This window comes from Lepisosteus oculatus, chromosome 4 (genome assembly GCF_040954835.1).
Source record: "Lepisosteus oculatus isolate fLepOcu1 chromosome 4, fLepOcu1.hap2, whole genome shotgun sequence".
In the NCBI taxonomy this organism is placed as follows: domain Eukaryota; kingdom Metazoa; phylum Chordata; class Actinopteri; order Semionotiformes; family Lepisosteidae; genus Lepisosteus; species Lepisosteus oculatus.
Window position 1 is genome coordinate 63,000,720 of NC_090699.1, and position 27,934 is coordinate 63,028,653.

A 27,934-nucleotide genomic window follows, 5' to 3' on the forward strand; every position below is an offset into this window, starting at 1 on the left:
TCTCCACGTTGAACGCGTACCCTGAAAAAAAGGCGTGCGGTGGGGGGGGCGGCTCAACCCCCGGACTGAACGGGGGGGAGGAGGGTGGACGCCGGCGAAAAACACTTCAGCCGGGGGCCACGTCGGATCGGCCGGTTTATGATGGGGGGGTTTGCGGTTCATACAGCTGCAAAACGTTTATTGTTGGTATTTCTGTGGTTTTGACGAATGCATGAGGTGTTTTCTGGGCAGCGGTGGTGAAATAGCTTTCGTTTTCAGTTCCCCCAGCATGACGCTGCAGTAAGGAGTACAGTAGGAGCTGAAGCAAGTTGCGCTTGCGATCAAACTGTATGTGGCTTGAGCTGGTTATTATCGGGGCAGCACGGCGGGGCCGGGGTTAACACGTGTTAACGCGTTCCTTGTGTCATCGTGTGCCCTTTGGTGGACTAGCTTCGCATCCGAGGTGAATAGCACCATGTGTCCATTGTCTGCCTGCTCCCTGCCATCCTGTAGTATACGGGACTAAACGGTTATTGAAGCTGAATTGATGGATGGTCAAGTTGCATTGTAGGCAGCTTTAATACAGTATGTTTTATCATAATACCCCAGAGGTGTACGTGACTTTTCAGAAGCCACATATGCTCAGTTGTCTCCCCTGGATCTCTTGAGAATGGGCATGTGTCACAGCAGGCAGTGCGAGTGGACGTTTGCTGTCCACCTGGAGGTGCTACAAATTTCCCTAGGACAGGAATTAGCAGCAGGAAAGCATGCTTATTTTCTCCCACGATAACTTATTTAAGTTCTAAATGCACTACTTTCTCCATCGACAACTCCTTAATACACGGATGTACTGTCCTGTAGAGCTGCAGGTGGAAAATTAGGCGGATACAAGTAGGAATTGTTCAGAAATGACAGTTTTCAGGTGGAAGGCTTTACTATCAGGTTAAATTAACTGGTCATGGTAGTGGTGTAATGTGTGGATTAATGCTAGTCGTTTTTATTAGAAAAAACACAGAAGAAATATAGATTATTATGCAAGGTACAGATATGTGTAAGGAGAACTATAATGCAATCTACTCACCATGCTGTTCTGCATTCCAGTTGTTTTCCGATTGCTTCAAGCACATACAGTATAATAGGTAATAGGATGTTTGCTCCAAGCAGAGGAAAGGAGGAAATGCTATGACTGAAGCATGAATCAATGACTGAGTTGCACTGCCGGATATCGTTGGCTTGAAGCACTTTTTTTGTCCAATTGTAAAACCACACTTCCTTTTGAACTTGGTGGGTGTGGAGAGATTTCAATGAGTAATATTTTATGTTAAGATATACTGCGCCCAGTCAGAATAAAATGAGCACTTGTGACACGCGTATTACTCACAACACTTATCTGCACTGTAAGTACAGGTGTGATATACCATTCTCATCAAATATTACATGTGGGTCCGATAGAGGTGCCCTGTGTTATATATATACTGTGAGGTATTAATACCACAATAAATGAGTGTCTTAAATTAACAGCGTGATAAATTTTCAATGCATTTTAGTATTAATGATAATTCGCTTTAAAATGTAATTGATCTAGCTCCTTTTATTCCAAGGGGTGCCTAAGCACCTACATGTACACGGGTAGATCCACTTTATCCTCCACTGGATTGTGATTAAACTATCACTGTACTATGATTAAAGCGCTTCACTGTGCATGAACAAATAACTCACACAATGATTAATTGGGGTAAGATAAAATGTGCAGCTCAAAATGCTAATGCTTTTTATGAGGTTGTGTTCTGGTGTTGTCTGATGTTTGATTGAACTTTTTTGTGACCTCTTTCGAGATTTTGAATATAGAGTTTAGGGAAGATTTATTTTCAAAAGTAGGTACAAGTTACTTGTATAAAGGATTACATTTTTTTTTTAAATTGAGAAGTTAGGGGAAATTTTTAAAATTGATCATTTTTAAAATCTGCATTGTGTGTATAGATCGTATGTAAAATAACACATCTAATTAAAAAAAATGATCACTAACATAACTGTAGTACATTACTTTTTAAAAGTAATAGTTTCCAGCACTGTCCTGTATAGAAGACTTTGATTAGGGTGTACTCCCAGCTTGAAAAGATTTAATGAATCAAACAGTTTCTGAATGAGATCTAAACATGGGGTTGCGCATGTATACACCAGATGGTGCTGTAATTCCTATTAAACAGGCTTTTCTTAGTAAAGCAATTCATTCATTCTTTCAAGGCATGTTGCCCGTGATTTTTGTTTTAATGAAAATAACTGCTAGAGCATGTAGATGTGTGTACATTTTATAAGCGTACACACAGACTTATAAAAGGGTGTTTCTGATTACTGGAGCAATGGACTTTGGCATCAGCCAATAATGTTGGCAAGGAAAAACATCCTTAAAGAGTTACAGCATACGCATGTCTGAATGATTAGACATGACATGGGTAAGTAAGAGGTAGATAAAGGTTACAAACCATATGTTCAGTAAAGGGACATTGTGTAAAAGAGTATGTTTTTTAATGTACTCGTTCCTATGTTGATGTATATAATCCAAGACTGAAATCCACAGTTTTGCTGAGAAAAATTATCTTTAATTTTAAGTTTATAAAATGGTTACAATAGGCATTGGTAATTCGAGCTAGGCTGTAAGTGAATTGACATTGACACCTGAGAAAAACAATAAGGCTGCATGCCAACTAAATGTTAATTTTTCTTCTCAATGGTCTTCAGGTATAATTTATTGCCTGTAAGCCTGCATTACCTAGTCTTTATCGGCCTCGTTGGCCTCTTCGGCGACATCACTCTCCTCAGAGGAACTGCTTATTTCCCAGTCCAGACTGCTGCTGGTCTCGTCCGGGCCCATTAATGAAAGCGACACGGTGTTGTTGATCAGCTGATCTAAGCCATCATAGGAGGTAGGGTCGACGTTGGAACAGCCTGATCTCCATGCGTTGTATTCCTCAGCAATCTTCCTTAGAATGCTATCCCTATTTGATACAGCAATCGCCTTTATCTCTAGGCCTTTCATCAGCTCCTCTACATACTTCCCAACAGAAATGCCCTCCTTCTTTTGGCTCTGTGGAAGCCTATCATCTCTCAAAAGCCGCTCTGCCTCATCTTTGAGAATTTTTTGCTCTTTCAGAAATTCAATAGGGTTGTCTTGGCTGTCTAGAAGGTTCTTCATTTTTGTGTACAACCGATGAGGCTGCTGTATCTCGTGGAGAGTTTTTTGTAGCCTGTTACACTTCACTGAACACTCAGAGTCTACCATCATATTTAACGTACATATTTTGTATTGGATCTCCCACACTAAGCTCTCCCCTAGTGTGCTTATTAATGTCTTAATGTCCTTGGAGCTTAAAATGAGATCATCCTGTATGTTTTGTAGTTCCTGAGAAGAAAAAAAAACGATATTATTGAATACGAAGAAAACTTTTGCATAACACGTAAGTCACCAGAAATTCCAAGGTTTTAGAAACCTGTTTTAGTAGTAATGAAAATGTGCCTCAAGTCCTGAACAGTTGTGGTTGAAGTCTCTTTTTCTGTAAACTATAACAAACCCAGAGATACGCACACTGTTGGTAACAATTCATGGACATACCGATTTGCTTTGTGGGTTCTTGGCTTTGTGTAATGTTCTGAATTATTGAAAAAAGTACTAAATGCTTTAAAAAATCCAGATACATCAGAATTGTCACGGTAGGTCTTATTTCTACAGATAGTTTAATCTTCTCCAGAGAGACTCAGAATGTGTTATATGCATGACTGATGGGGACAGCATGTGTGTTATCAGCATTCTTAAAGACTCCTTTACTGCAAGAAGTGCATCATTTTACTTATTTTAGAATTCTAAATTCTTTTTGTACCTGAATGGCTTCTGTTGTTGTTTCTTGTTTGAAAAGCAATCTGTCCATCTGTTTGGAAAAACTATTTTTTTTCTCCTGATAAAACTCAGCCAATCGGGTAACATCATGAGTGCGGTGGTCCCCAAACAGTTTGCAGATGCTGCATATTGGTTTTTCATCTGTCAGGCACATCTGCGAAACAGGGCAAAACGTTTATGCTCTCTTTCATACAAACAACCAAGTTTTAAATAGTATCCATTTGTATAAATGCTTGCTTATTTATCTTTTGAAGTACCAGGTATTTCTTGGTCTGAAATAATTTCTCTGTGGGTTGACAGTTTTAACAAATTCTGGTATCAGATGGAAGGCAGATGTCCCATAGTGTATGAAATTCAATTACAATTGTATTCATCTTGTCATCACTCTAAAGGGGAATATTCACAATTGCTTTTTATTTGCTCCAACTATGATGATGCTATTTCTGTACTTCAGCAAGAAACTCTGGCAGAAAATATACATTCTGCATAATTGGGAAGTAAGGTCACTTTCCTCAACCGCAAAAAGAAATTAATGACAAACAAGGATATATAGCTGATAATGAAAATCGGTGTAAACTTAAAACACACCAGGTTGATACTCTCTTCATGGATGCTGCAGATTTGTGACTTTAGCCTGGTCTCCCTTTTCTCCTGGCGTATCCCATGTTCCTTGATTTTCTCCAGGACATTTTCCGCAAAGACATTCCTTTTCAGCCCATCGATTCCTCTCCCCCTTAAGCAGGTGACCTAAAAAATGCAGGTTGTACAGTATGTTATAATCTAGGTTCACAATTGAACTGAATACTAATTCAGTTTATTACCTTTACTTCCTGAGAGCAAGCTGCAATGGTCCATTGTCATAACAATCACCAGTGAGCAGTCATCATTTGTGTGCAGCGTTCCAGTTTCAGCATTTAAGTATAGATTACTTTTTTGCATAAGGGAATTTTGTGATGACAGAACTAATTTATTCTTTGTTACTTAAAGCAGACAGCAGATGGGGGATTGGTTTTACTGAAATACTTTAAGGGGGCTGAAACAAACTAAGGCTTTGTATGCCAACAAAAGCATGTATCCATTTGAGCAAAACGTAGCAGGTCCACACAATTATGATGACATGGTAAAGAAACGTTTCAGCCTCAGACCTCCTTGAATTTGAGACTCGCCATTCATACTGTACCATATGTGTTGAGGCCCTGAGAAAGAAATAGGCTTGCTCAAGTGAAGAAAACACATGTCAAAATTTGTGGTGTACGTGAAAGTTTCTAGTTTCAAAAATGTAAACATTTCTGATTTTAAGGGTACAATGATTCTGAAGACGTTTCTTTTTTTTTCTGCATGACTGCCAGACACAGGATGAAAGTAAATACATCTCCATCTGTACGTAGCACTATCATCCAGGTACCAGTTGGAGAAAACAAAAGTGTGTATCCCCGCGGAGGAGACGGTTTGGGGATTAAAATAGGTGAGATTATTATGCATTTGCTACTAGAAGAGTTTTGGATTGAGAACTACACATCCATTTCTGAGTATATAATAGTTAATACTTAATTACTTTATAAACCCCAGAATGCATCTGTGTGTGTGTCTGCACCCAGCCATAGACTGGAGAGCCAGTGGTGACAGACTGGTGTAGTACTGCCTTGTACCCTGTGCCTCTCCAGAGAGAGTGGTTACTGAAAACCAATGAGTGATGGTAATGGAGACAGACAACATCTGCTGGCTCTCTGTAGGAGTGTGACAAATATATTTTGACATTTCAAACATCGACAGTGTTTTAGTTCCAGGGGTGCACAATAAAGGTTCCAAAATTCTGATTCAGATAAAACAAATTGATATTTACCTGTGAAGACCTACATGCTCTTTGAAACTCCTTTGGTTACTCCTCTTTGAACTTTTTCCAAAGCATCAGCATTTGTTTTGTATTATTGTGCCCAATACTGGATCCATTATTGAAAATAATTTATGTCAACTTAGTAATTAACTGGTGTACTTAGTTACACCAATAACTAATAGGTAGTGGTAATAACATATTAGTAAGCAACACATTGTTAGTAATAACCCTAATTACTAACAAGTTTTCAAGTACTGTTGGTGTGAGTAAATGAGTAAGTTCTCAAGTAGGTGTGAACCACAGTTTACTGGGCTCTGTGCTTCTTCACACCACAATGCGTCCAATTACAGTTGAAACAACAGGTGATCATATTGACACTCGTCTACATTCAAAAGACATTTAAAGAGACCTCTCACCTTACGACACATCGGGCAGAAGAACTGACCGTTGACGTGTGTGCAGTTCTGAGAGATGAGAGTCTTTGTGATGCACTGTTTGCAGTAGTTGTGAGAACAAGGCAACTCCAGCACTGGAGGGGTGAACAGCTCCAGGCACACAGGGCAGGAAAGCTCCTTGTAGAGACCTTCCATGGCTACTGTAGTTGCTCTCAACAGCTGATGTCCTGAAACACCAGAAGGAGATGTTGAAGGAGCAGCTCAGTAGTTCTAGAACATCCCAAAGTGTTCCAGAACCTCTTTGTTGTGTTGGAATACACATGGTGGCTGTATGATGATTTTTTTTGGTGGTTCCCTAGCAACTACTGTTTGTTGACACCCTTTTTAGAAAAACAACTCTTGCAGCTAATTACTGTCCCTGGTGGTATAGTTAACGTCTTAAGGGAGGGGAATACGTGAGTGGTGAAACCATGTGCCAGGATAAAAAAAAAGTTGTCAAGTTGTTATGATGCCAAGGTTTAACAGACCACATGGTCTGTTAAAGACCCAGGAACAAGGCAGTTCAATGCACAAAACAGTTTGAAGACATCCATGCACTGAAGCAGGGCTGTTGATGAAACGCAAGAGAACTACCTAGTTTAACCTTTCATTTTTCATCTTATTTCATGATCAAGCGTCTGGGAGGAAAGGCGCTGAAATGCAGGGTCCCAGCCGCAGGTCCCTCGCCGTAGAGTTTGTGAACAGTTTCTGGAAGAAGCTGAGGCACTCACCCTCAGATGTCCTCCTCAGAGCTGTTCAGAGGCGACGCAGCTCGGCTGTCGAAATGCTCTCTTCTTCCCCGCGTCGGGTTATGTTGGCTGTGAGCATGACCGAGGCACAGGCAGACCCGAATGGAAGGAAACGTTAATGCCATGGGATGAAAGAGTGGGAGTTAATGGGAGGAAAGACCTGCAGCAGTATGTGGGCTACAAAGGAACATGCAAAGGGTTAATTCCGATCTGAAAAAAATGCTGAGCTGTTGTGTCTTCTTCAACACCTGAAGATGAAGATGGTTAAACAAGTAGCAACTTCTACTTTTCAGTGTGCGTTTAACCCTGGCTTGTTATTTAAGTTTCCATTTAAACGGCAGGACTCAGAGAAGACTTTTGATCATTTTGCAGTAGAATCTAAAGCTCATTTTACATAAATAAACTGTAAAGATTCACTACAGCTAAGGGCTGAAGACAGAAGGATTAACCTTCTACCTTTTATCTAGTGTCGCCATGAGATAGCAGATCACCCATCAACCCGTTAATTAAGTGAAGAATCAGAGTGATAAGATGTATATACAAAATAGGCGTGTGGAAATCAGTTAATTGTGTCCATTAGGAATACTAGTCAATACTGAGAGCATTTGACTTTCAATTATTTTTAGCAGTGTTCATTTTTCTTCTGCAAGTCATATGTGTCACAACAGGTCTTCAGACTCTCACATCGGAAATTGATCTTTAGAAACGGCCACACCCAGCTGTTTTCTGTTTAACTTCTGAATGTGTCAGAGTTCCAATGGTCTATTGCTGTCTGTTCTAGCAGTGCAATGGCCCTGTTTTCAATTCAAAATCTCCTGAATTTCTCACAATCTGCAGGGCAGATCCTTATACTGCATCACTTTTAAGTTTAAAATAAAAATCTGTTACTATCTGTTACTGTGTCTCGCCAACATACCCCTAGGTACGACTGGAAAAAAAAAACTTTACAACTTTCTACTTTTTAAATTAGTTTATTAAAACAACCATTATCTACTTTGTCTGAGATGCTGTAGCAAATGGTTTATTCATTTTTAACAAAAGTAATTCTAAATGTAACAAGCACTGTAATACAGAATTTAACTAAAGTTTGACACCCCAGAATTTCTAACAATCAGAAATTGCAGAAACCGAACAGTCGACATTGATGGTACACTTGGATACTGTAAATATAAGTTCACAATATTGATAAAAGACACATTTACACACTATTCACATACAGTGCATTCAAAATAACCTCTCAACATAGCATTGTGGCACTTAAATATTATGGCAGTACGGGGAGTTGAATACGAAACAAAATAAATAGTTGCAAACACAATCACATCTTGATGCTGAAAAACATTGCGTCTTTTTGAACCACATTTAAAAACTACAACAACAAAAAGATAAATAGCAGCAGACAACGTTTCTGCAGTGGACTCATTTTCAGCATCTGGGATTATTCACTTTTTAAGGTCCTGCCCCTTTCGGCACTGTTCTGCACTCCCTCCAGGGGGAGCCCAGCATGCTGATCGCCACCAGTGCAAGTTTAAGGAACATGAACACAGTAACAGGCATTCTCTGCCTCTTCCATTGCTTGTCTTCTCATCTCGTGCAAAACCGGTGTTAAGATTCTTCTCATGGTATTATAAATCACAGGCCCGTCATCAGAATCCAATCCAATCTGCAGAGAACAAAAGAACCTGTCATGCTCTATAGTAAATTTATAGTATTGCGATTACCTGCTGAGCACCTGTAGAACACCCCTGTTTGACATAAAGACCGCAAGGGAGATGAACGCAAACAATTAAATGGTTCTGAAAGCCTTGGGCACATAAATACAGTAGTGTGCTGTACTGAAGCTTCATTAGGATTGGGCAATGTGTGTCCCTTACACCCAACTGTAGTTCATCCCGTTTCATTGCATAAAAAACTACTTTTCTTTTATGTCACATCAGGTATATATTATCAGTGAATGGTTAATTAAATAAAATGCAAGTGCTACTTTAAATATTTTAACATTTGACTTTAATGTAATATGCCTGTCTTGGTATATCTACTGTAACTCTTTACTAAGTTCACATACATTTAAAATCTTTGTCAAATTTGGAGCTTTTTAAATTATATTTCAGTGAATAAAAAGGGGGAATTACCAAGCACATCACCACCTTGCCTTAACCTACCCTGGTAAAAGCTCTTATGGTACGCTGAAGAAAAGCCTGTTCCACTTCCTCTGGTATTGTCTGTACATGTGCTAAACAGTCTAGAATACAAATCAAGGTCTGATGAGGCCCCTAAGCAAGAAAAAAAAAAGTACATTCGTCAGGAAAGGAAGTTAAATAAATGGCACAAAAATCCAGCTCTGTCAAAATACAGAACAATTTGGTATTTTGATTATTTAAACTGCGGTTCTATAGCTTTAGGTCTTTGTTGTGCTTTCCAGTTCAAGGATTTACACTTCCACCCAGTCAGTTCCTAATCACAATTAAATACATACAAAAAGATCTTGGCAATGTATGAACTATGTACATGAGCTTGCAATCTGTGACAAAAACGTGGATGTCTCTGACCTTGTCCAGTGAGTACAGAGCACTATGGGGATCTATACTTTTATTTTCCAGTGCTTGCACATCTTCTTTGGTTATAACAGGCTCCTTCAGCTGCTCGAGCCAAGACCACATCAGACCAGAGAGTACAAAGGGGTCTCTCTCAGTGCATATCCTCTCCCAAGCACCCTCCTTGGAATTGAGCTCCTTCTGCAAAGCAAAGACAATCCTACATCACACCACTGTCTTGCAGAATACAATCCCTTATTCAGTACTTTAGTTGTGCAAAATAGAGCAACTACTGTATACTCTTCTGAGCCAGACTTTAAAAAAGTATTATTATTGACAACAGTGTATTGCTTCAGTCACTGTGGATTACGGATTATTCTTCTGGGATTCACATTCATTCACATTCACAAGTCCTGTAGAGCTGTAAGGCAGGTTTTAGAAATGCAGGTTTACAGCAACTGGAATATTAAATGTATGCAAAATGGATTGCTGTTTCCATCAAACTGCCCTAAATAGGACAACATGCTCTTGCAATTCCTAATCATCTTTATTACCCAGCCCTAGAGCAGATCCTCATCCCAAAGTAATGGATCGAACACTCTAACCCCTGTTGCTCTGAACAAAGTCTGCCAGAGGCAGCATGAGGAGACTTATTGAGGATAAAAAGAGTCAGGACAGCAAAGGCTTGTGAGATGGAGCTGGAATCGCGATGCTTTACAAACAATTCAACCCATTCCAGTGCACCTTCACCCTTCTCAAAAGGAAAAGAACCCTTCCATTGGCTTTTCTGGTTCGGTTGCATTATCAAACTAAGTGATCACGGCATCCGTCTCCAACTTTCCAGATTCTGGGATCTGAACCCAATTCTCTTGGAGTCATATAGGTAATACAAAATGTTGTAGTCATACAAAATAGCACAATACCTTAATGTCCTATGCCAAACTGAGGCCAGAGTTCAAATTTACTGGCTCACGCATAATCCTTGAACACAGAAAATGAGCAAGTTAACGCATCATATCTGTCCTGCATATACAAGTCTCAAAGCTGTGGGGACTTTGACTCCAGACGTTCCTAAAGGATACTGCTGCCAACAGCACGTTTCAGATCACTAAGGGAGCCTGGCGGGAACAGTTTCAGCTCCAGTTCTAAACCCCACAGGCTCTGCTACACCTGGGGGTCAGCGTCTCCTGAGCAGCAGCGGGATCAAGAGGCAACTGGTTGGGGAAACTGGAGCGTACTCCCGGGCTACGTACTTCTAGAACAAGTTATTGACACTCTCGCTCTGCAGCTTCTCCCGATGGGGCTTTAATTGGGGATTTATCATTATTTATCACATTTTCCAGCAGGTTTTGAGAAATACTCGAATGTCCTTGACCTCTGTTTTGGTCTGATAGAGTAGTACTGCCTGAACTCGTATTGTGAAACCACACAATAGCACCAGGGAGTGTTAAAACTACTCAAAACAATTTGACAATATTGTATGTCAAAGTGGCAAATTTCAAATCTTGGGGGCAAACGTTATATTACATATGAGGAAAGGACGGCATCATTTACATTATTCAAGAAGCACAAACTGGTGTACCTGCCAGTTCAGAACTTTATCTTTATAGTCTTCCTCCCCATCCATGTCCATGTCAGTTGCAAGCGCTCGAGCTACCAGCACTCTCCTGGATTCAAGAGTCAGCTCAGACTGCAGTGTAATGCACGGTATCTCTTCTGACCTGTCTGTGTCTTCATCCCAACACTGAAACACTGCGTCCGAGACTGCTGTTGATGCCTTGGAGCTGTCTTTTATCTGGAAGAGACAGGCATTTTTACCATCTGCGCTGCCGTCTTTCTGCTGGGTTTCTGCATCGAACTCCACACTGTGGACAGAAGCCAATGGGTTTCTATCAGCCAGTGACCGACCGGATTCCTGTTGCCTGCTCTTTTCACTGGACCCCAACGAGAAGGTTCTGCTGCGCTGTATTTCTTTGGGTTGCCTTCGCCTTTGGTAGAGGGGAGAACCTTTCTTTCGTTCAACGGAGCTGATGAGCTTCTTCTGGTCCCAAACGCTCGACGAGCAGAATAAAGGATCCAGCTTGCTGCTGCCGTTCTCTGACCTTGGCAAGGGCGCAAAGGGGGTCTCGGTAGAATCACAAGCTTGCGCTAGGTTGTTCTGAGACAGGTAGTGTTTACTCAGGGAGCTGAAGAAGGTCATGCTGGCAGGCAGGTGCAGAGGGCTCCCTCCTTGGTTAATGAAGGGTCCCAACCTCCTCAGGTCAGAGTCACTGTAGCAAAGGCGCTTCCGAAGGTAAGAGAGTGGCTGGAGGCGTTCATCGTTCTGGTGCTTCCAAAGGGGGTCGAATTCGTGCTCGCTACAAAGCACAGAATCATTGGGCATCTCTGGAGGCCCCTTCGACAGCCGTTTTGACGCCACAGTGATGCCTTTCCCAAGTAATTCTTTGTCGAGCTGTTGGATTGCCTGCTGAGAGACCGTTTTCTCGATCTCTGCAGAGAGGTCGGGAATCTCTAAAATCTCTTCTTCGATGACCTGGCGGTTTTCAGCCACGTCTAGCAGTAGCTTGCAGATCAGCTGAATAATTTTTGGCACGTTTTTGAGCTGGCGCGCCTCGTAGCCGTGTAACAGGTGACGCTGGCGTGTCAAGTACTGGGACAGGGTGACGGGATTTGCTCTTGGCTCTGCACAGGCAAAAATGTTTCTTAAGGGGATCAGGAACTGGGCAAACTCCCTGACACACAATAACTGTCCTCGGGTCTGAATTGAATTCGGTCTTTTAGCCCGCACAAACAGAATTGCTTGGTCCGCGCTCATTCTTGTCGTAAAAACTAAATAACAGGCTAACAGAACACCTGCAGGAAAAGAAATGCAGATCTGATTAGGAGATCTGATTTGCTTTTGCATGACAGTATGACAACAGGCAGTGCTCTTTTTAAAGTTTACCGTATATGGCTGTTTCTTAATTACCTTATGGTGGTGATGCAAGTGGACCTCACTTAAGACAGCTAAGCTTGATTACTTGGAATAAAGTGTCTTGGTTTTCTAAAAGAAAGGCTCTTTGATCTATACATCTGACATAGTTATTTAAAAATCTTACCTGTTCTCCCAAGCCCCGCATGACAGTGAATAGCCATTTTCCCTTCTTGGATTGCGAAAGACATGACTTTGACCATGTCCAGAATAGTGGTAAAAGAAGCCACACCATAATCTTTCCATCCAAAATTATAGAAATAAACTAAAAGAAAGAAAATGCATGTGTTGATTTAAATATACATACTATTTGCTTTAACAGTTTCTCAATACTAAAGAGAATTTTAATTACAGTACTTTTGCATTTTGCAGGTATGCATTATATATTATATTAACTTGTTTCACTGAAAGGCCCCATACCATTCGTGAAATGAACACGGATAGCTGAAGTTGTAATCTCATTGATGTATTAATTCTCTTCTGTACGAGAGTTAATGAACATCCATTCTGCTCCATTCCACAATTTTGATACAGCCAGCTCCTCAACTGCTTTATTGATTCTGCTATCAGCTGAATTTCAGGGAATTGGTTGTAATTAAATTCTGGAATTGATCTGATTGGTAGAACTATACATTTTAGTAGCGCTGTTATATACTTAACCACATACTTAAGTAGATCTAAAGGACAAAAACTATTCCAAATCTCCATTTGAGCCTTATTTTATTTGAGCATTGGTATTGTTTTAGGACAATACCCTTTTATCTTTTTATATCATACATATATGATATGATCATATTCATCTTTTTTAATGTAACTGAATATGCTTAGTGTGCTCTTTTAATTAATACCTTGCAAGCAGTAGATCATTAGGCTCGATCCTCAGTAGGCAGAAATCCATTAGTGACTGTGCTAGTGAACATTAGAAACAAGAGGACAAAGTGACTCACTTCCAGCTTCCATGAATGTCTCTGGCCGGTAAGTGAAACCACTATCTTGCTCTACTGGATTCCCACAGCTTGCGTGTTCTCCAGGGCGTTGCAGATTAATTATGGTCTTTACACCATATCTGAATCAGCAAAGGACCACAACAAGACAGTAATTACAATACTGACTTACACCACTGCTGGAAGGCCAGTACAGGCTTTTCCCATGTTACAGGTAACAACTACAGTACATCACATATCTCTGAAAGACTGTTAAAGAGTATATCACAGTCTGACAGAGAACTTTCTTACTTTTATTAGTTTATTAAAGGCTTCGCTTATCTGTGCCGGTCCACACTGTAAAGTGTATCTATTTTTAATAGAAATGACATATTCTATGACGGTCTGACGATGTTGGCAGAATTTATTTGGAGCTGCTTTTCCGTTTATGTAACATTTCTCCTTCATCTTGATGAGTTGACAAGTGTGTGCAATTACTCTTTAATTTGTTTACAATTTATCCAAATTAATGTTTTTAACAGTGGATAGGAAAACTTGTTTCCTCCATCTATCACTGCTGGACAATTTCATAAGCACATACCTCTAATTATTTGTCTTTATATTTTAATAGCAAGCTATAGACAAAAGCAGAAAATATGACCACATACAGTAATAAAATGGAAATAAAATGAACACTTCAAAATATTGCTAAAATTATCAAAAGCTGTACCTTTGAAACTGTTCAATAATGTTGTATTTTTCAATGATTTCTGTCGAAGGCCTAGCCATTGCCAGCAAGTTGTCCGTTATCCTGAAACCATGAGGGAAATACAATATTTACTTTTCACACTCACAGAGTGGACCAACAGTTGTGCTCGGAAGTGATTGTGATACCTCGTCCTAACAAAAATGACATTACTCCATCCTGGTGGGAAACATTAAAACCTCTAGCACTAGAAATGTTTCTCAGCAGCAAATGCCTTGTGCCCAAGTTAATCTCCACTTTAATAACCCATTGACGTTTGGGTATGTCATGATGTCTTCTCCTTTCTAAAGCTGTAGTGTATCGACAACGCGTGAGAATTAGAAATGTTGGTTACCATGAGGAATACAGGCCTTTGACTGCTTGTTCCTGGTCACTCCAGCGTGATGGGTTTTCATACTTGCAGGCACGGCCCCCACAGGTCATCGAACACTGCATGTGACCTGGGATGACATGTCGCAGCGTCTCTCCAACTTTGGTATATTTTGCAGTTGGGATTCTCGTGCTGGCTAAATAAAAAGGAAAAAGGTAAATCCGTTATTCTTTTCTGCGCACGTTTGTTTTGTACTGATTTCACATGGTTAAATATGTGAAGCAATACAGTTACTGTATTGTGTTTTTCTGCATGCTGTAGGCCTAGATATGTTCAGATCTCCTTTGCTCACATTACAGTCTGAGGAGTTGCAGTGCCCTCCGAGACTCATAGAGGAATGTTTTTGGAAACAGATGAATGAAAAGAGGTAAATTCCATGCTGAAAAATATTTAGCTCCCTTCAGGTGTGGAAGAAGACTCTGCACCTGAAACCTTTTTTCTTTCCACTTTTCAGTGTGGAACTAACCTTTACCTTTCCTCTGCAGCCCACACACTGACGCAGCTCTCCACTTGAGCTTACAAGCACAGCATTTAAGAGCACAAGGCTCAATGTGGTACACATTAACTCTACCGAAACGCTTGCTTTAAAAGAACAAAATCAATATGTCGATGATGACTCATCACTTCCATTATGCACCTTGCATGTACACTCAGTGATTCCACAGCGAACAAAACATTCAGGATTCATTTCCCATGAATTACAGTTTTACAGTGTGTATTTACGATACACAGTAGAAAAGCTAGTCATTGAAAAAACAACACGAAAAAACACAAAGCACAGTTATCTGCCTTTTTCCAAATAAGTCAAGCAAACCCATCCCATGGCATTTACTTTTCCTTCCATTCGGGTCTGCCTGTGCCTCGGTCATGCTCACAGCCAACATAACCCGACGCGAGGAAGAAGAGAGCATTTCGACAGCCGAGCTGCGTCGCCTCTGAACAGCTCTGAGGAGGACATCTGAGGCTGAGTGCCTCCGCTTCTTCCAGAAACTGTTCACAAACTCTACGGCGAGGGACTTGCGGCTGGGACCCTGCATTTCAGCGCCTTTCCTCCTCCACAGTCTGTATTCAAACTGACACCAAGAGTCAGAATGACTCTCCGCACACAGTGAATCATCTAAGTACAATAGCCCGTTGGTACAAAAGTGTTATGAAGGCCCAATACAATCTATCAGCTCATCACCAGTGCTTGAAACGTTTCCATGACGACCAACTCCTAAGCCACCAGTTAGAGGCAGTTTTGAGTCAAATTCTGCACACTTACACAGCTGGATAAAAAGTCTCTACTAGGTGAATCTGACAGTTTACTTGGAGTTTCTGCTATAATGCTCTCTGCTTAGTCTCTTAAAAATCAGCATTTTTTAGGCACGGTTAGAAAATAATTGATCTTCACTCCTGTAACAATAATTGTTAACTTCACCCTTGAATTTTTATCTTCTTTTGCTTTCATTCATGTCTGAACTTATTCAATTTTCCTTGCATTTTTCAAGATAAACTAAGAGTAATAGTTAAACATTGTGTGTAAGAAGCTTGTAATATAACTGAAGCTTATATGATCAGCACACATGAGAAAGACCAAAACAAAGGAGGCTAATTTCTATTTCTAAATGTTCACCTCAGTGCATATTGTTTACTAATTTTTCTAATAACGATTCAATTACAAAAAAAACAGTGCAGTCTTGCACTCTATGATAATAGCTGGCAAGGAAATAACGGTTGATAGATAAATTAAAATCCAAACGTTTCTGATATGTTTTAGGTTAAGAAGCATTATGTAACCAGCAGAATCAAAAACCCTGCAGAATTAAACATGGTGCAGTTAGGCCAACAATGGGAGTTCTATGCTGGACATGTAATTTGTATGTGACTTTCTTTTTCAGTGTTTTGACCTGTTAGATTCCAGTCCTCTACTACACCTTGTAAGCATTAAGCCCACCTGGTTCCATCTCTTGAAAATGATTTGCGCTTTTAACTTCAGCCATTGAGTTGGGCAGGTCATTCATCAGGGTGACACCTGCAGCCATTGCAGTTCCTGTGAAGGTGAGGAAACATCAGAAGAGTGATGAATGACAAGACAGGTAAAAAGCCATAGCCTTTGTAAATCAATTGTAATCAATGGCAGTCGATCAACAGTAAGAAGATTATATGACAGGAAAACGGTGAGCTTCTTCACATAAGCTTAAGACTAGCATTGTATGTTAAAACTTTTACCAATACTGCTGCAATTAGATCACAGTATTCATAATGTACAGTAGTGTGCCTCCTGTAAACAGTACTAGCATTAATCATTTATCAGGTATCCCTATCCCTCTGTGTTAAACAGCATATTAAAACTCTTATTCTTTAAACAACAGTCCTTAACCAACACCTTTGGTTTATACATGTCAAGGCAGAACCGGAGGATGGTGCATCTCAATGAACTGTACGGAGACCTGCTTAATAATAACCCCGTGTGTGGCTGTCCTTAATATCGCATTGCTGATGCTTTGAGTGTTAGTTACACTGCAGTAGGAGCACTGGCAGGATAGAAATGATCAAATACACACACCGTGTACACAGTGTGCACAGATTTTACTTTCCCTTATTATATGCAAGAGCAAAAAATACAAAATATCACCATTGCTGTTCAAACTCAAATACTGTGTGTTCCCCTTGGTCAGGTTTATTTTATTGATCAATTATCTCAGGTATTTTGCAATACCTCATGCTTGAAACAGATATCTGTAAAATCCATTTTAAAATAAAAAACACCTTAGCTATTTTTTAACACATTGACGTGTTATTTGTAATATGCAAAGCAGTATATAGTGCCTTCAGACTCCTAACAGGCTATAGGGATATTCAGAGTAATATCTGAGTTCCTGGAAAACAGTTTGATTGTGCTCTTCTTGATAAGATGCTGTTTAGCAGATCGCATTTGAGTTTATACTGTAAGCCCAAAATGTTATGCCTCAAACTCTCATATATATCTCATATTCTTATATGACAATGTTCAGGCAATTTTCCATTGTAAGGTGCAATTAATATAAACTAAAATTATCTACTAGTAACCAAACTCGCAAAACACTACCTAACCAAATTAGATGAGTCTCCACTCCTTGTGCAAAGTTTGTTTCTTATGACATGTTTATATGGTAATTCCATGTGGGATTCAAACTACATACATGTATGTCTGTAGTCGCCTTAAATATGCTAAAAATGATGTTAACGCCTGAGAGATATTTTTGTAATGTCTTGGTAGAAAATTACAGTAGATTGAAATATTGATGATGTCCTGCTGATAGGCTCATTTTCAAAACAATTCTGCTCTGAAAACCTGAGCTTTAAACTAAAGAAATTGCAGGAAAAAGCCAAATTTGAGAATTATCTTTGTTGCCCATCTCTGCATATTTAAGGGATCAGCTCATTCATAAAGCTGTAGAACTTCCAAACACTATCGGTGTGACATTAGGGTGCATATGTTCAGCAATAATGAACATATGCATTATTTGTATTTGTATTACATAAAAACACATTCAGTAAGGACATCAGAAGTGTATTCATTATTAATTAAAGTTCAGTACTGAAACAGGTTTTTAAGGAAAATCTCCAGTGTGGCAGACCAGTCACTAGCGGGCTATGAGAAACAATATGGGTCAAACAGAATTCAAAGTAGGTCGAAGATTTAGTAAATACCAGTGTGTGTGTGGAAGGATTAAATCAAGCATGTGTTATGCTGGCTGCCCACAACAGTTAACATTTCCAAACGGTATATATTTTTTGAACTAAAAGCTAGCTATTGCATCTGCTAATTCAGATTCTTCAGGCATCATGTGAAATTCTTTGCAAACAAAAAATAAAACTGCATCCACAAAAAAAACAGCTTCTAGTTTTGTTCTTGAAATTTGAATGTTTAGATGAAGTGAATCAGATGAAGCCATCTGAAGCCCATCGGTGACACAAAATAAACTTTATATATAATAGGGAGCATACTTGCAATGGCTTTTTATTTTTTCTCATAAAATTTGAAATTTACAGTTGATTTAAAGGTAAAATGTTGATCCTCAGTATATTATTATAGGATTAGTATTGCAAGTAGACTGTTGGTTCATATGCTGAAAATGAATGTAACGTTTCTAGTAAGTAAACAGCCTAGTACTGTACATCAAGGACCACCACAAAGAATCATTATGTGATTGCGATATTACTTTATATACTCATAAAATATTATAATAAAACTTAAATCTGGTCATTATTAAGCATCATACTTAATACAATTTAAAATCTTGATCTGTCAGAGAATTGCAACCACCACGCAGAAGATACTTGTCCAGCACCCAACTACCAGAGTAAACATTTTGTTTTTAAATTGTCTTTGAAGTCTTAAAATCACAAAATGTTCTTTACCTGTGACCCAAACAAAGGAATGACTTATAGTCATTGGCATCATCAGTGAGTACAATGTTAACCGCAGAAGACAATCCAAGCACAGAGAGGAAAATGTCCTTCAGAAGCCTGTTTTTTTCCCCCACAGCCTATATTCCCAGTCCACAGTCCAACCACTAGTTTTCCTGCTAGTCCACTTTTATTCCAAATTATCCCCGAAGAAGTCTTGTAAAAATGCATTGGAGATTCTAACAAACATCATCAATGGGTTTTATTACTTCTTTAAGCAACTCACATCTAATTTAGCTGATCATCTTCTGGTCACTGTGAGACATGAGAATTCTTACTTGCACATTAAAACAAAATACAAAAGGTTATCCTGTCTAAGAAACTAGGAAGTGATCTGGATACGTGACTGTACTGCTTAGCAAGTATACCACTTAAAGCATTACACGTGTGGCCTGGGAAAAAAGTAGATTACTATTTCTGACTCCTCCTAGATTAGTGACTAATCCAATTAGTACCCAAATAACTACAAAATCTAATTGGTTCAATAAGAAGTTAGCAAAAAGCATTTTTAAAATCAAGCTTATTTAAAAATCTTAACTTCTATAAATCCTGTGAAAGCAGTGAATAGGTAAATATTAAATCTACACTATCATACTGATATTAAGGGAAAATATACTTACCTCCATTTATTATTTTATTCCAAGCAAAATCAAAATTTAAATTTAAATTTTAAAAGGCTCAATTATGTGTTGTAAAATCTACATGGCAGTGCATAAGACCACACCATTAGACTAATATGAGCTGAAATAGTCCCTGTAATTTTTAAGAGGTAACATCTGCAGCCTACCTCTATTGTAACTATACTAGTTAAATGGAATTACATCTATACAATCATTTTAAAAGGGCGTGAATGTTAAAAACTATGAGTCTTAAATAAATGTTATGTTTCCATATTATCAGTAATGCCATGGAAACAGCAATCACTCTAAAAAAAAGAAAATGTTTAACTTCCCATTGTAATACAAAACCAAATATGGGTCTTAGGCTGCTACTGAGGAACAAATGATAGTGTAATCTTTACATAAAGCCAGCTGCTTATAAAGCGGTATTGATCTATTACTTCATGAAAGATTATTGGAAATGGGTGTTTGGGCTTGACTTTCATCTGTACAGAATGTTCTTTATTACTGACTCACATGTGATCAATAAAAGTTGAAAAATATTAGCAGCTATTTCATCAGTAATTTAACGTGCAATGAAAATTATAAAAAGTTGGGTTTTGAGTACTATATCAAAGTACAGACAAGCAAACTGAATACCAATGGCTTTAATCTTGACAGTTTAAAAAAAACTGCATTTCTTTTTTTTTTTCGTGCTTCAAATCAAACATCCAGCAGGAAGGCAGGGTAAATGTGAATAGACTGTATACTGTACACAAGACAGACACAGAATTACATCAGGGCATTTACCCAGAATAATGTGTTTTCACTGCTCAAGACGTGGGGCTGGATGCAGAGTTAGTGAGGCAGGACTGAGCTTGAGGAATACAGCTGCTTAACTTGGTGTTAATTTTTCTTTCTCCTTATAATAGCTCAAGTTAGCTTAAAGCCCACAGCAGATCTCCTTTAAGAAGGAAATAAGGTTGAATGCACATGACGCACTGCTCCACTCGGGGAAAGGCTGTGCAGTTTTTGGAAGCTGACACAGTAAGACGTCACTCCTCCAGCCTTAGCTGTTTTGAATAGGTGTCAAAGTGCAGCCTACAACTTAAAAATGACCTTTTTTACAAAAATTGTTTTGGAATTACGAGTTTCAATCAAATTAAGTTTGAAACACAAAATAGTCCTTTCAGAACTGTTTTCTAAGCAGCGTCTGATATCCTTGGAAATTTGAATCCCTCTTTGATTTTGGACCATAATATCTGATATTACATTGAACGTTTCTGCAATGTTATATTTGGTAGATTACAGAACTATAAATAATGGTAAAATAAGTTACTGTACTGTATTTCGGTTTTGTGAAGAATATATGCGGGCACCTGGAAGAGCAGGTCATCTCTGTTTATTATAAATCTGTTCGGATTTTAAAAATACTGGACACAGTTTGGACCTTTTTAATAGTTTCCTGCTCCTAAAATGCTGAACCTTTCGTGATACATATACTGTATTTATTTAGGGATACATTTAAAAGGTTTGGACCTTTTTAATAGTTTCCTGCTCCTAAAATGCTGAACCTTTCATGATACATACAGTATACTGTAAATACCTAAGAGATACATTTAAGAATGCCTATGGGTGAAAGCCCAAATATCTAATGACATTATTACTTAAATTTGGAATCTTGTGAAGTAATCAAGAGCTGGAATAAACCCAGCAGACACTGGGGTCAGGAGGACTTGGAATGGGAAGTCCTGATTTAGACACTTAAATCCCTATGGCTTCCTGAGGGGACTTAAGTATCTTAGAGTTTTGAACACGGGACCCTTGTGTAAAACCTTAATTGAGACTCAAAGAATGTGTCAAATATCAAGAATAATATAACTGGTGTGTACAGTACTGAAGGTGTACACTGCTAATGACATCATAGCTGATTCTCTCTCCTGTACAGAGAGGTCTGCTTCAGTGTCGTGATAAGAACTTAATTCTAGGCAGATAGGATCATCTGCTAACAAAGATGTTTATTTACACGTGCCAGTTTAATTGATGCAAACCATTCATTTCTTTAACATACAGTACGTATTCTAGTCTAAATACATACAAATGCAAACTGACATAACAGAGGGCATTTCTTTACCGACAGGGTTGCAAGACTATGGAACAAGATACCCAGTTATGCTGTTTGAAGACAATGCCCTGGTTTCTTTCAAGAAACAGCTGGAAAGGATCAATTAGCTCTTTTAAGTACCAAATGGGATGAATGGGCTGAATGGCTCCACTCAATTGGAACTGGTTTTATGTTCTTATAAAATTATTGGACTGACTTAAACCGATCTTGAACTGTAGCAGACCTTGCTATAACTGCTGTCTGATTTTTATTAAATCAAGGCCAAATCCTTACTGACTTCAGCAGCAGTATTCACATGACAAGCAAAATATATAAATTAATTTGGTACAGTAGTGCGACCATCATTAGTCATGGAAGTGAAATCAGATCCCTTTCTAAACTTGTGTACACTTTGATGATAAATTAGATATCTCAGGAAAACTCACAGTAATCTTTGAGGAACAGAAAATGCAGGTTGCATTTCTCTGTATTTTTGTTCTACAGGCTTGTATATAGGTTTTAAGTTGTATGTTACAGTGTACAAGAATACAGTATGTGCTTCAAGCAGGGTCTTAAGATGTTAAAAACTGTTACTTAAAATCACAGATGTGAGAACAATTTACTTCTTGTACAGAATATTTGCAGTCAGTCTGTCATCCAGTTTGTTTAATTGAAAGTATTTCACTATTATAATTCAGCTCAGTGGCTCAGTGCTGAGATTGTACATTCTCATCTACATGGCTAGATAACCCTTGAAAACAAGGCAAATTAATTATGCTCAGGATTGGCTATTATCACTTAGGCTTGTCCAGACTTGAGAAATGATGTCAACACACTGTCTGCCAATTAGCAGAATTGTAATAAGCACTAAATATCTCATCTGTGATGTTCCATTACGGATAACACGATGTTGCCAAGAAACAGTAGTGCTACAACCTTTGAAGGCCTTACAAAAATAAAGCCAGTGTCAATAAACCAAATGATCTACATAAATTATACCACTACACTTTATGTTTAAGGCATAGGCCACTCTTCCAAATTAATTAGAGAAGGAGATACAATTTTAATATGTGATTGTCACTGCCATTGCCCACCACCATGAATGAAATATGTAGACTATAAAATGGAATTACATGTTTGCTGTCCTATTTACCTTCCATTCAGACCATAGCTGGGGGGGAGATTATATTGCAATCGGCCACATAAATAAGTTTATGTTAAACTGCTTGTGCAGATGTCGTGCTTTTTGTCTGCAGCAACCTTTTAATTTGGAACTGAAAACAGTGGGCTGCAGTTGAGTAAAAAAAAAATGCCGTACTTGTGTCAGAAAGCTACAATATGAAATGATATGGAAAACAAAACGTTTGGTTACAGCTGCACTGCCAATCCAATACCTGCCTACCTCAAACCTTTTATCGTGTTTATTCTCAAAAACATTCAATTAGTCTTTGTTGCTCCTAGGACAAACCAACCCCCAAAAAAACACATTATTTTTTTGCACATGTTCATAACAGCAATGTGCCCTGACAGTAAGAGCCCTTGATTTAAAAAAAACAAATACCCAGGTAGAGTACAGTACTGGATGCTGATCTACTCAAATGTTCTACTGATATTCAAAGAATGGTCTACAGAGAGAATATTAGCCTATTCCTTGGTGCCTTAAAAACTGCAGTACCACATGCTGTATTCTCTGAGGATACAGGCCTACTCTTCAAGTTAATTGGCAACTGGCAAGCCAGGAGATTTGTGAGTTTTGAAACGTAAGCCCATAAAGCCTGAATTTCTCTGTGAAATATCAATAGGAACTGCAACGGGGAAGGTCCAGAAGAGGTAACAGAGCAGAGAAGACAAGCTGTTCAAAGCCTTGGACTGACACATTTACATTGAGGAGGACTCATTTTTACTGAAATAACAAATATAGTAAAGGTATATGTGGAGTAAGCTCTGTCTTGCTTAAGTAAAAGGAAATACGTCGGGACAAATCACAGATCCTCTTCTTTACTGAAATATGAATAATTTGATTGGTGAAAATGTTTCCTCACTCTGTCAAATAAAAATAAGCTGTCGCTGCACCAAGCTGTTGTCTAAGCTGCTCTACTATTCACAGTAACATGCTAACCCACCAAGTCATGAATGTTACACGATGGACCAGTCTTCATTGCACTGGCACTGACATACTTAATGAATTGGAAACAGTCTCTTAATAAATTATTGAATAAAAAATCAGCTCCAAGCTGAGAGGCTAATGAGATAAGACAATGAGATGATCAAAAGAATGTTTCATTATTTATAACTTGAAAATATAAACAAGTAACAAGGCAGATTCTATTGTTTGATTGTCTCGATGAGAGCTCAGGTTTAAGAGCCTTCTCAGATTAGATGTGATCAGGTTGAGTGTGATCTCGTGTTGGTACAGATATTTTACAGGCTGCTAATGTTACTCTACACGAGCACTGCAAATTAAACTGATGGAAAAGCACAGGGGGTAACTGTCTTTTACTACAGACATGTGTTATACCAGTTACACCTAGCACAATACTGCCAATGAAGGGATGATTGTTAATGAATTCAAGTGATACAATATTTTACAAGGAATTCTGCTTCATTAGACTCAGATGCACAGATCCCTCTCAAAGAGCACGTGTGTACTACATCAAGGTTAGATCTATTTAAATCTGGACTGCTGAAACAAAAAGTCAAGTTCTGAAATGACTGCTTATAGCCAAAAAGTAATTGCTTTTCAGAGGCAATAAGCACAGTACAATTTTATTTTTAGGGAAAATATTTGCATGGTTTTGAAGTACAGTGCTGCTTACCAGCTGCATTTGTTGTGTGTGTTTTACACAGCTGCGGATTGGTATTTATAAGGTTACCTGGTTTCTAATGTCTAAACAATTCAGAAAGGGAGGTGTTACATCCATCAAACACAAGACTGTCACCAGAAAATCTCTAGGAACCTGGGATCCTATTGTAATCCCATTAGTGAGTGTCGGCACTGAATAAAACAATCCTGTGCAGTGCTGCTGGAGTTCTAATGAGTCTCAGACTATAAAAGCATGCTTTGGAGAATAGGTTGTTGGCCGTAATACAGGAAGAAACTAAACAGATGCCAAGGATCGGAAAGAGCACCTGCTTATTCTGTAAAGAGGAGATTCAAGTTCAGTGCCACCCTTCTCCTGACGGGAGGCAGCAGTGTACTTGGGTTGACAAGGGTAACGTTTCTGCTTAATGGGATTGCAGCCTGTTCCCAGCTCTGTGTGAGGGTGTCCAGGGAATGTGGTTTACCGTGCCTTTCTCGAGGACGCAAGCTTAACAGAGCTGGTGTTGTCTGACTGGCCGGGCTATGGATGTTACAGGACTCTGGTTTTGTGTGGGGTGTCCCATTAGAGCCTCTGAGGGGTCACAGCTAGTACTCCACAACAAGGAACTGCAGATTGGACTGTCTCACACAATAAGATTCTCCCCAGAGACATTAGTGCCTGTATCTGCTGTTGCTCACAGTGTCAGTGCAATACAAAGACAGGGTATCACAAGCCTGCGTACAACAAGCACAATCACTTGAGTTGAACCATATTGAACAATGTCAGCTATTCTGGTTTCAGCAGCGTGAAAGTGGTAGTAGTAATAATCATAATAATACACTACTTTAAATAATAGCTTTAAGAAAGTGTCCCTCTAAACCCATTTTTCCACAGTTATAAATATTGACAGCAAGGAATAGTAATTCTGCTTTATGTAGACGTAATCAATAATGTAATGAGCACTGTAGATACAAAGCTTTCAGGAGAGCAAATATCAGCCACTAAGCCAAACTGCTGTAGGTCATATTTAGCACTGTAAGGTATCTGATGCCATAGGTCCAAAGTCTTTCAATGGGCTAGTACAGCTGTATAAACAGTCTCATGTAAACAATTAGGTGACAGGTTGACAAATGTATTGTGTTTGTATTCATACAATTAAAAAAAAACTGTTAAGCAGATTTAATTCAGTCTTAGGCAAAAACAAAATGTGTTGCGTTCTGTTTGCATCATTCACTAGGGCTTGTAGGCTGTGACTCAGAAACACATTTCTATTGCATTGTTCAATGAGCCACATTCAAAAGGAAATAACCATCTTATAGATCTCAGTTTCAAACATGGTTTTAGCTTCATAAAGATGCGCAGTGTCTTGTCTTGTCTTGCATTAATAAAGAGTGAAGGATGTGTTGTTGATATAAATGAAGAGGGAAATCCTAGATTAAAAACATCAAAGAATTCCTTTCAACCCATCTAGCAGGCACTGAAACTGCCCTATCTTCTACAGTGCACAGCTTTTATATATTTATATAGTCCTCTGAATTCTCATTAGATCTTTCAAACAGCAAATCGGATAAGCTTTTGATGTGTGAAGAAACGTTCTGAAATGAGTTCCCTCAAAAACAGTGGAGGTCACAGAGCCGTTTAAATACACCTGTTAGCACATAGCTTAACTTTGTGAGTTATAATGTGATTATTTACATAACAATCTGAATATTTACCTGATATCTAACGTGACCAGAATAAAACGCAACCAACCTTACAACACGAATGCATAAAATGTTGGAATTCCACAATAAGGATTAGTTCTCCTATTTACTTTTGAAACGTAACAGAACTTGAATTCAGAGGACTCTCTTTTTTCAAAAAAATGAATATGCAATAATTATTTCTGAAGATAGTTCCTCAGTCCTGTAATAATCCACACTAGTCCGCCGGGTGTTAAAATTACATTTATAAACACCGTATCCTGAACCATTTCTATTTCTTTACTGTAAATGCAATTAAAACAACACAGTGCTGTGCAACGTATACGCTTACAAAATCTGAGTCCACAAGATTATCGACCGTTACCTTTTCGTAACCTGTTTACGCTTTCTAAAAGAGCATTTCTAAACTGTTTGGGGGCATACAAATGATGCTGTAAAGCCACTGTACATTAGGTATTGTTGCAACCATCTCTTGTCTTGTCTCTCGCAGGACGACAGTTAAGTAATTGTACAGTACCTCGTCTTTCCTCGAATCTCTAAAAGCCTGGATCGGATTCTTTCGTTCCATAGCGACCCGAAATCTAAAAAAAAATAATAAAAAAATTAAAACAGGAACACGGCTCTAACGTGAACCCCTCTCTGAGGGCACCCAACTGATTCAATTTCAACTGAGCGTTGTGCGTTGCGGCTGGATTGTCATGTTACCGCACGCGGTGACATGTTGCCAGCTCGGGAGCTGCGCCTCCCCATTCGCTGCTCCCCTAGCACGTGACCAGGGCACTTCCCGGCGGCGCGCCCCCGGCGCAATGCGCGGCCCCGCCGAGCCCCCCCCCGGTCTTTGCGCCTGGCGCCCGTGTCGGCAGGTGCCTGCGCTGCCCGTGAGTGTCTGGGACGGCCCGGAGCTGGCTTTGTGTGCATGCCTTCGGGGGCTGTGCTCCGGCTCCAGTCAGAGCTTCATCATCAGCCCCATCGTAACCGCAGCCCATGACCTAATAGATGTTTTTTCCCCCCTCCCCGTTTTGCACATTTTTCCATTCCATTTTTTTGGGGGGAAAACGTGAGATTACACGTAGGAAGCCGTCGGGCACGAGTTTTACAGACCTTTATTATTGCTAAATATGCCATCGCTAAGCACAGCGAGGACTTCACGTTTTTAGCTTCAGCGCTGAAATTAATCGTCATTATAAACCAAAACATGACAGTGCCTGATGGCAAAAAATGTGATTGCCTTAAAAGACTGTTAAAAGATTAAACTTTATGGAGGAATTGATTATCGTTTTCTGCTTTGGGGGGTATTTATTATTATTTTAATTTATTATTCTTTCTAGAGCATTATTTTTTTGTGATTTTGTATCGCATGAATCAGTTGTACTACGGCTCTCACTTTTACCAAAAGGAAAGATGCCATCTAGCGTTTAACCCTTAGAATAGCCAAATGAGTACATGTGTAGGATTCACGCATTACGAATGTTACGTTTCCCATTTGCTGAATACTCTCCATTATTTCAGTATTTTTCTACATTAATTATCCTTTCGATTCATGGAACCACGTAAATAATTCTATAAGCGTCCAAACCTTTGAAAAACATAGGACTGTATTTTATTTACTTTAGAAAATAACAAAAAGTAGTGCGAATGAGAAGCAGAGAATCTGCTAACACAGTAATTTACTGTAACACTTAATTTTCTGCACAATTGTTATCACTAAGTGAACATATTAAACTAAATGCAAAGCATGGCTTCTTTCTTGTCAGGTAAACTTTTGGACAGATTCATGCTGCATTACCAGAATTTAACTGCTCTCCGCTTTATTTTTTGTTTAAAACTATAATTGTCTTCCA

General features: G+C 39.0%; 2 protein-coding genes across 4 annotated transcripts; both read right to left on the minus strand.

The window, feature by feature from the left end:
* Positions 1 to 2,749: 2,749 nt before the first annotated feature.
* On the minus strand, positions 2,750 to 6,362 carry LOC107077447 (tripartite motif-containing protein 54-like). Its single transcript, XM_015348109.2, has 4 exons — positions 6,122 to 6,362; positions 4,460 to 4,618; positions 3,855 to 4,025; positions 2,750 to 3,379 (listed from the first exon to the last, which is right to left on the minus strand). The coding sequence occupies exons 1-4, from the start codon at positions 6,293 to 6,295 to the stop codon at positions 2,750 to 2,752; spliced, it is 1,134 nt and encodes a 377-aa protein (XP_015203595.2). The 5' UTR covers positions 6,296 to 6,362.
* Positions 6,363 to 7,839: 1,477 nt separating this feature from the next.
* ptpdc1a (protein tyrosine phosphatase domain containing 1a) lies at positions 7,840 to 26,840 on the minus strand. Of its 3 annotated transcripts, none has more exons than XM_015348359.2 (10): positions 26,611 to 26,840; positions 16,389 to 16,484; positions 14,417 to 14,588; positions 14,047 to 14,127; positions 13,341 to 13,459; positions 12,521 to 12,658; positions 11,005 to 12,275; positions 9,438 to 9,623; positions 9,051 to 9,161; positions 7,840 to 8,551 (listed from the first exon to the last, which is right to left on the minus strand). In XM_015348359.2, exons 2-10 carry the CDS (start codon positions 16,474 to 16,476, stop codon positions 8,417 to 8,419), a joined length of 2,301 nt encoding a protein of 766 aa, XP_015203845.2. In that variant the 5' UTR covers positions 16,477 to 16,484; positions 26,611 to 26,840; the 3' UTR covers positions 7,840 to 8,416. The 3 variants fall into 3 exon arrangements, with proteins under 3 accessions (XP_015203845.2, XP_015203844.2, XP_015203843.2); XM_015348358.2 differs by lacking the exon at positions 26,611 to 26,840 and adding an exon at positions 18,839 to 19,404; XM_015348357.2 differs by lacking the exons at positions 16,389 to 16,484; positions 26,611 to 26,840 and adding an exon at positions 15,285 to 16,264.
* Positions 26,841 to 27,934: the final 1,094 nt, after the last annotated feature.